Below are 8,057 nucleotides of genomic sequence, written 5' to 3'. Positions count from 1 at the left end.
ACTGAAACACACGCAGAGCAAACATGTCATCCCAGAAAGAAAGGAAACAAATGAGGTGAGCCCTACAATTGCCCTAGTTTTATGCCTGGAGGTACTTTCAAACCATGGTCCACATGAGGAGATCCAAGCAAAGCTGGGAGGAGGAGACAAAGATTGAGTCTGGGGAGTACAAGATGTCTGGAATTTGTAATCAGGAATGCTAGAAAGGAAGAGCTATACACAGAAAGAGTTTCAGAACACGTTTTAAGTCTTCACCTGAATACTAAGCTGTGCATGTACAGGGTGAAGCTCCAACAGGCTGGGCAAAAAATTAATTACCAGGGAAAAAAGAATTACTTGGGAACTACAATACGAACAACTACTGGAACTCATAGGGAAAGTAATTATTTGAGTTTTCTCCAAGTAGAGTATAGAAACTTTATTAAAGACCTGTGACATACAATAGACAGCCTAAGCCACTCCTTAAGAGAGAACTAGAAATTCTTACAGCAAAAGGATAGTCTAGAGTCTCACAAAAGTTTAATAGGCTACTAGAGTAACAGCCTCCCAAATAAAGCCCAACACTCTTTAAAAATCTAGACACTCAATGTATTAGTGTTTTAATGCTGCCATAACAAATTAACACAAATTTAATGGCTTAAGACAATACCATTTACTATCTTACAGTTCTGTAGGTAAGAAGTCCAGGTACAATGGATTTCTAATCCTCCATTTAGAATTTCACAAAGCTAAAATCAAGATGTAGACCAGGTTCTGGATTGAACTTCCAAATCCATTCAGTTTTTTGGTTGAATTTAGTTCTCCAAGTTTTAGGACTTAAGTCCCCATTTCCTTGCTGGCTGTCAGCTGGGATCCAGTCTTTGCTCCTAGAGCAATGCTAACTCAAAGTTTCTAATCACTTTGACTTCCTCTTCTGCTGCATCGCTTGACTTTAGTTGGAGAAAGTTCTTTGCTTTTAAGGGTTCATGTGATTAAACTGGGATCACTCCCCAGTAATCCAGGATAATCTCCCTCTTAAAGTCCACAACCTTAATTATATCTGCAAAATCTCTTTTGCTATGTTACATACATATTCACAGGATGCAGGGATTAGGGTGTGAACATCTTTGGGGAGCTATTCTGCCTACTACACTCAACAATATCACTTTTACATTGTTCAGCAACTAATCAATGCATATCATATAAAAAGCAAGAAAATATGACGTACCCAGCAGCGGAAAAAATAGTCCGTTAATAGAAACAGGCAGCACATTAGTATAAAGACATAGAGGGGTTAAAAATAAAAAGAGGAGAAAAGAAACACATGGAAACACTAATCATAAGAGAGCAGGAGTGGCTATATTGATATCGGATAAAGTAGATTTCAGGAGAAGAAATGCCACCAGAGATAAAAATATCACCAATGATAAAAGGGTCAAATCATCAAGAAAATAAAACAGTCCTAACTATGTAAAATGGCATAACCACATGGGAAAGCAGTTTGGCAATTTATTTTAAAATTAAAAGTAAGTGTACACTTACCATACGTACGACTCGGCAATTCCACTCCTAGTTATTTCCCTAAGAGAAAGAAAACATAAACACACAGAGACTTTTACATTAATACTCATAGCAGCTTTATAATAGTCTCCAAACTAGAAACAATTCAAGTATTCATCAATATGTGAATGGATAAACAAATTGTGGAATATTATTCAGCAATAAAAGGAACTACTATTACAAAACATCATTGTGAATCTCAAAAACATGCTGAATGATAGCAATCACAAAATAATACATACCATTTATTCCCATGTACATAAAGTCCTAGAGCAGGTAAAACTTGTCTTTAGTGATATAGATTAGATCAGATGTTGGTGGGAGGCTTGACTGAGAAGGGGCATAGGGAATTCTGGGGTCGTGGAAATGTTCTGTATCTTAATTGGGGTGGTGGACTCAGCAACTGTACTTTTAAAACGGGAAAAATTTTTTTCTGTAAGTTAAACCCCAATGTGTAGGCTTTTAAAAATAATTTAAAATAAAAAACAAGGTGAAAGGTTTAAGGAGAGTTAAAAAGGCAAAATGCCACAGAAAGAGAGATAACCCTGAGAAATGAAAAGAACTTGTTCGATACAAGAAAATCGTTAAGCCGCAGCACACAGACAGGATCTTCGTTGTGGCATGCATGTGGGATCTAGTTCCCTGACCAGAGATTGAACGCAGGCCCCTGCTTTAGGCGCAGAGTCTTACCCACTGGACCACCAGGGAAGTCCCTTGTTAGTGATTTTAGAAAGCACTTTCATTGAAAAGATGGGTAGAATCCAAGATGTAAGACATTTTAGTCATATTTACTTAGAATGTGAAATTCAAGTAGAAAACGCATAGATTTTTCTATTTCAAATAGTGCTTCTCAAACTTTCATCTGCATAGGAATCACCTGGGGGGTCTTGTTAAAATACAGGTTCTGATTCAGGAAGTCTTGGGTGAGACTCGATAGTCTACGTTTCTAACAAGATACGAGGCAGGTGAGGCCAATGTTGCTGCTTCATCTCCTACACTTCAAGTAGCAAAAACACAGACCACTTTTCTGGGGCACTGATGGTTTATATCAAGTGTCAGTTTGGTCTAGAAGTTCCCAAGATCTATGGAATCCATTCCTACCACCGGTTACATGTAGACTGACAAGCTAGTCCCCTTTCTCTTTGTTGGTGTAACCAGGACAGCTGTTTATGATGCTCTGGAAAATAGCAGCGATTTTACGTCAGCAGCCTTGGGTTCAAGTCCCAGCTCTGTTTCTAACCAATAGATAATCTGGGTTAGTCATTTTTAGGATGCAAAAGAAGAAAACTCTTTTCGTTTCTCTTCTCTGGCTGTTTTGAGGATTACAATAGAAAATGTAAGTGAAAGTGTTACATGAATTATAACCTTAAAAAAATGGTTTAAAATGTCAAGCAAAGTGGGCAAAAAGAGATCAGCTTTTTAAAGAGGCAGGCCCTAAAGTAAGAGGTGGGGCTCCGGGATTATCCTCGTGGGCGTGTAAGGAATGCGCCATATTACAGGGGAGGGGCGCCCCATTTCCAAGACAATCTGTAAAAAATAAGCTTCTGTATTTAAGATTATCCCTAAATTATGAAACTTGAAAACGAACTTTTCCCTCATTAAATACTTCAACTGGCACCTAACTCAAAGATCAAATGATACTATTTTGCTTCAGTCTACCGATTTCACACGAAGTTCCACCCACGCATCTCTGGCCCTCTCACCCATCCACTCGTCACTTTTCTGCCCCCGCCCCTGCGGCCCCCGCCCGGGGGCAGTAGTTTCCACTACCCTGAAGGGGGAGGTGGTAACGGACTCCTCTATCTACTTGCCTAGAGGAGGGGGCGTGCGAGGAGCTACCTTCCACAGAACGGTAAGAGACCCCGGCCAAGAGGGGCGGAATCAAGAGAAAATTCGAGTTGAGGCCGCGGCGTCGGTGCAGCAGGGAAGCGGCGGTGCCCGCGGCCGCCGAGCGAGCGCGCGGCTTCGCTATCAGCCGCGCCGTCCCCCATCCCCCCCAGAGCCTCCGAGGGATGGCACCGGCGGGAGGGGGCGGGGCCGGCGCACGGCAGCCTTCTCCGCTGCGGCCGCCTGCGCTGCGGCCGGAAACAATAGTGGAGGAGCCTGGGCCGCGCGGATCGGCGGCGGCGCGCGAAGCCGGACGGTAAAGCCCCAGCTCCCCTGCCCCCGACTGCCTGCGCCCCGGTCCCCGCACCCTCGGTCCAGCCGCCTTCGCACTCTGAGCCCCGCGGCCCCTGGCGCTGCTCCGCGCGGGCTCCCCCGACGGACGGTCGGAGAGAATGACACGGGTTCGCGGCACCCTGAGGGGCAAGCGCGCGCCCCCAACGCCGGGGACCCGGCTCCCAGAGGCGCTGAGTCCAGATGGACCAGCTGCCGTGGCCCTCGAACGCCTTCTTCCTGGGTGGGTGGAAGCCCGGGGCGAGGGGACGCGGCGCTCCCGCCGGCCGGGCTCCGGGACCCCCAGCCTTGCTTGGCCACCCCGCCTCCGGCCGTGCCCGGGCCGCACAGCGGAGCCGCTGCCCGACCTTCCGTGAGGATGCTTTGTAAGCGGCCGGGCCCCCTCCCTAGTGTTCACTTTTCCATGTGCATTTTCCTGCCCCGGATCTCGAATAGGAAACCTCGCTACGCCGAGCTAGCGAAACGCATCTGAGGTTCCCACAATGAAGTTAGCAAAGCAGTGTCCCGAGCAGATCGTTCGTCCTACCTTTAACAGCGTTAAGTAGGTTGACCCCGGTAGCTGAATAGGTGTCGCTGCTAAGATCATTCACCTACTCAGGGATGGGGGTGGGCTAGAATACCCGAAAACTGCTTTCCGTCGGACCCCGTCAACTAAATAAAACACAAGACCGAAAAAGGCGCTTAGGCGTAGTGTCACTTACGGCTAGGCTTTAAGTTTTACTAGCTTTGTGTCTTTGCACAATAAAAGTATAATATTGAAGTACAAGTATGGCAATGCTCGTTTGATGGGGCTGTTGCTTTAGATAACCTGAACAGCATCCTTTGTCTTCCTAGAAGTTCCTAATATTGCCGTTAATAGCAAGTTCTTGAAATTGTGTAACTTTCTTTTTCTGTTTCTTAACAGGGGCACTATGAACGAAGAGGAGCAGTTTGTAAGCATTGATTTGAATGATGACAACATCTGCAGTGTTTGTAAACTGGGAACAGACAAAGAAACACTCTCCTTCTGCCACGTTTGTTTTGAGCTAAATATTGATGGTAAGGACACAGTGTAATTAATTTTATGGCATGAACTTTACAGAACTATTTTATGCTGAACTAGTTACAAGGTAAAACTAAAATTTCTTGAATGATTGTAAATTGTGTCAAGTAGGAAGTGGAGATCTGTTAAAGATAAGGGTTTCTGGAAATGAAACTGAAGGTAGCACAGCTATGAATTTAAGAGAAACTTTTTTTTTTTAACTCCCACAGCATTAATCCCAATTTTACTAATATAAAAATGAGGAATGAGTATTGACTAGTAAACTTTGCTGGTTTGAGAGCTTAAGTTGTCAGATTTTAACATACGTGTGTGTGTGTTTTGTTTTGTTTTAATATTAAGAAATAACATAACCAAACATTTACATTGATAGGCGAATGTAATTTTATTCTTTTGGCCTACCGTGCTAGTACCTAATTGAGGTGAGCTATAACTTTTTTCCCCAGTGCTATCTCATTATCTGCAACACATTTTAAAATTTTTAGATAACCTCTTTTCGGTGATCACACACACCTTTAAACTAAAAAGGCTTTTAAAATTTCTCAGTAGTATCTCTAAGAGTATACGAAAAAGAGTTCTCCAAATACTTAAAAAAAAATTTCTATTAAAGTATTTGGGTTGGTGCACAATTAATGTGTCTGTGGGTATCAGTAGTTTGTCCCTGAGAAACATGTGGGATATGTTTTCTTAATCTTGATGTTACCGTGATAAATTCTGATTTTTTTTTTTAATATTTGAGTCACACTAAAAAAGAATCTTAATATTCTGGCAATAAAAAAAGTTGGCCTGCCATTTGAATTTTGAATTGTAACATTTCAGTAGAGAGATTTTGTTAGATCTTTAGATTAATTTGTATTATCTCTACTTGTTCTATTTATTAAATAGGAAATATCAAATGTTCTTGCCATTAAAAAAAAATAGGATTATGTACCTTGAGATTCCTATTAAGACTTGTTTTTCAGAAATTGTTGTAAGCGCCAAATTAATATATATAGATACTCTGTAGTAAAAGTCAAAATTATAACCATAAGTAGACTACTAAAAACATGTAGAGTTAATTATATGACATTCATTTTCCATTTAAGATCATATTGGTTTTGACAGTTTTGCCATTGTACTCAGAACTGTAGTTGCTAAACATGATAATCGATGGAAGATCATGGATTTCCTGTGGGTTGCATAGAACGCATAAAACTTTGGCTTTAGTAAATGTAGCATTATAACTAATTTCAAAGGGGTGACTTAAAAACATGATTCTTCTGTAGCATTTAAATTACCATGTCCTTAATCATGCTAGAGTGAAAGATATTAATGTATGTTCTTTAGAAATAGAGTTGGCCCTATACATTCTTTTACATTGTAGATTTTAGTTTTAGATGGGCAAAGGCATTAGAAATGACTCAGCCAAACCTGTATTTACATTGAGGAAAACTGGCAACCAGGTAGTTGGACTGTTCAAGGTTGCTCTAGCAGTGATGGCAAGCTGTTGTTATGTGCCAGGCATTGTACTAAGCACCTTACATGGATTATCTATTTCAGCTCAAAATAGCTCTGGGATGGCTACTATTATCCATTTTAAAGTTGATGGAGTCTAACCTTCAAGACCTAAAAAATGCACTTTGAAGTTGCCCAGCAGTGAATGACAGTGCTGGGCTTTGAAGCCTGCCAATCTAGTTCTAGTATATGTGATTTTAATTCCATTGATCTACTGTCAGTAGTTATTTTAGTTGATAGGGCTAATATTAGAAACCTGTTTTCCTGAGTCCTAATTGCTCTCCTTGATATTCGGTCAGCCAACTTTTCCTTATCAGTGCTTCCTGCTAAATCATTAGTGTTGTTCATGCTGTGATAGGATTTATCTACAGAAATGTAAACTTTCATATTTGCTTTTCTAGCCTGTTTTTAATGCCTTTTAACTGGTTCTTCATCATTGTATAGAGAATATACAAGTATTCCTCAGGTACCATCTTATAAATATTTCATCTCTGATAACATTTATCTCAATATATAAGCTTGTCATAAGCCCTATGTGTTGAAATAAGAGTTGTCTTTAACTTAAAAGACGAAAATTATTCTCAATTTGTATTAGAACTCTATATTCTATGTACACTCAAGGTTGTATATTTTTAAATGCCAATTAAATCTTCATAAGAAAAATTATTTTAGAATTTTCTTCTCAATTTATCTGAAGTCAATTCCTAGATCTCACAGATACAATACATTTTATATTTACTACAGTGATGAGCTTGTGCATATAACCATTTTAATATCATGAGATTTTTTTTCTAAGTATTAGGAATTTTAGGGGAAAAGGAGGGAAGTGAGAACGCTGAATTCCTCAAAATTTCTATTTTTATATCAGTATACAGGTTTTTATTTTTATTTATTTATTTTTTTGCGGTACGCGGGCCTCTCACTGTTGTGGCCTCTCCCGTTGCGGAGCACAGGCTCCGGACGCGCAGGCTTAGCGGCCATGGCTCATGGGCCTAGCCGCTCTGCAGTATGTGGGATCTTCCCGGACTGGGGCACGAACCCGTGTACCCTGCATCGGCAGGCGGACTCTTAACCACTGTGCCACCAGGGAAGCCCAGTATACAGGTTTTTTAAAAATCAATGGTAAAAAGTGATAATAAAGTAATCACATACCTGAAAAATAACAAAGTCTGTTCTTTGTCTCTGTCAGTAAACCTTTTTAAACGTTTTTGAAGTTTTCTTTCCCCTACCAAATTCTCAGCACAGTGCCAATCAATAAATAGATAAGAGGGACTTTAAAAAAATATGACATTTAACTTTACTATTTTTGGTATAACTTTTTTGTAGTATGGTAATGTTGCTGTTACTTGGTTTCTTAGCTTTCTAATTGCTGAGTTTGCTCTAAAGCCTTCTATTCTTTTTTCAGCTAAGAGGCTAGATAAAAATTTTCTTGGAATTTTTAGGGTAGTTTTGAGTCCACAGGTTTGTAGTAAACAAAAATATTTTACACCTTTTGGATTGTTACTTATGTCAAATCAAAACTGCGTTAATCAAGTGTTGCTTATGTCAAATCAAAACTAGTCTAATCAAATTTTTTAAAATGTGCTCATGCATATATTTATAAAATTAAGATGAAAGAAAGAAATAACAAAAGACAGTCTAATCTTGTAGGAGAGATTTCATATTCTGAGCTTGGCTCTAAGTTGCCTTTTTTTCTATGACTTTACAGTACTTAAAAGTAAACGAGTACCTACATTTCATATACTTTCAACCCATAGGTGATATACTTCAAGGACCTAATAAATGCACTTTAAGGAGATTGATGGGG

The 8,057-nt window shown here is 40.2% G+C and overlaps 1 protein-coding gene across 1 annotated transcript in view; it reads left to right on the top strand.

Moving 5' to 3' along the window:
- The first annotated feature begins 3,600 nt into the window (after window positions 1–3,600).
- The window catches only part of LOC309822978 (protein EURL homolog), a 31,467-nt gene continuing 27,010 nt past the window's right edge, over window positions 3,601–8,057 (top strand). Inside the window, exons 1-2 of the mRNA XM_082655086.1 lie at window positions 3,601–3,682; window positions 4,622–4,755. Coding sequence (XP_082511212.1) covers window positions 4,629–4,755 — 127 coding nt within the window. The 5' untranslated portion in view covers window positions 3,601–3,682; window positions 4,622–4,628. The remainder of the gene's footprint in view (window positions 3,683–4,621; window positions 4,756–8,057) is intronic.

This window comes from Grampus griseus (genome assembly GCF_964374135.1).
Source record: "Grampus griseus genome assembly, chromosome: 5".
NCBI lineage: Eukaryota > Metazoa > Chordata > Mammalia > Artiodactyla > Delphinidae > Grampus > Grampus griseus.
This window is presented reverse-complemented; position numbering and strand designations above follow the sequence as displayed.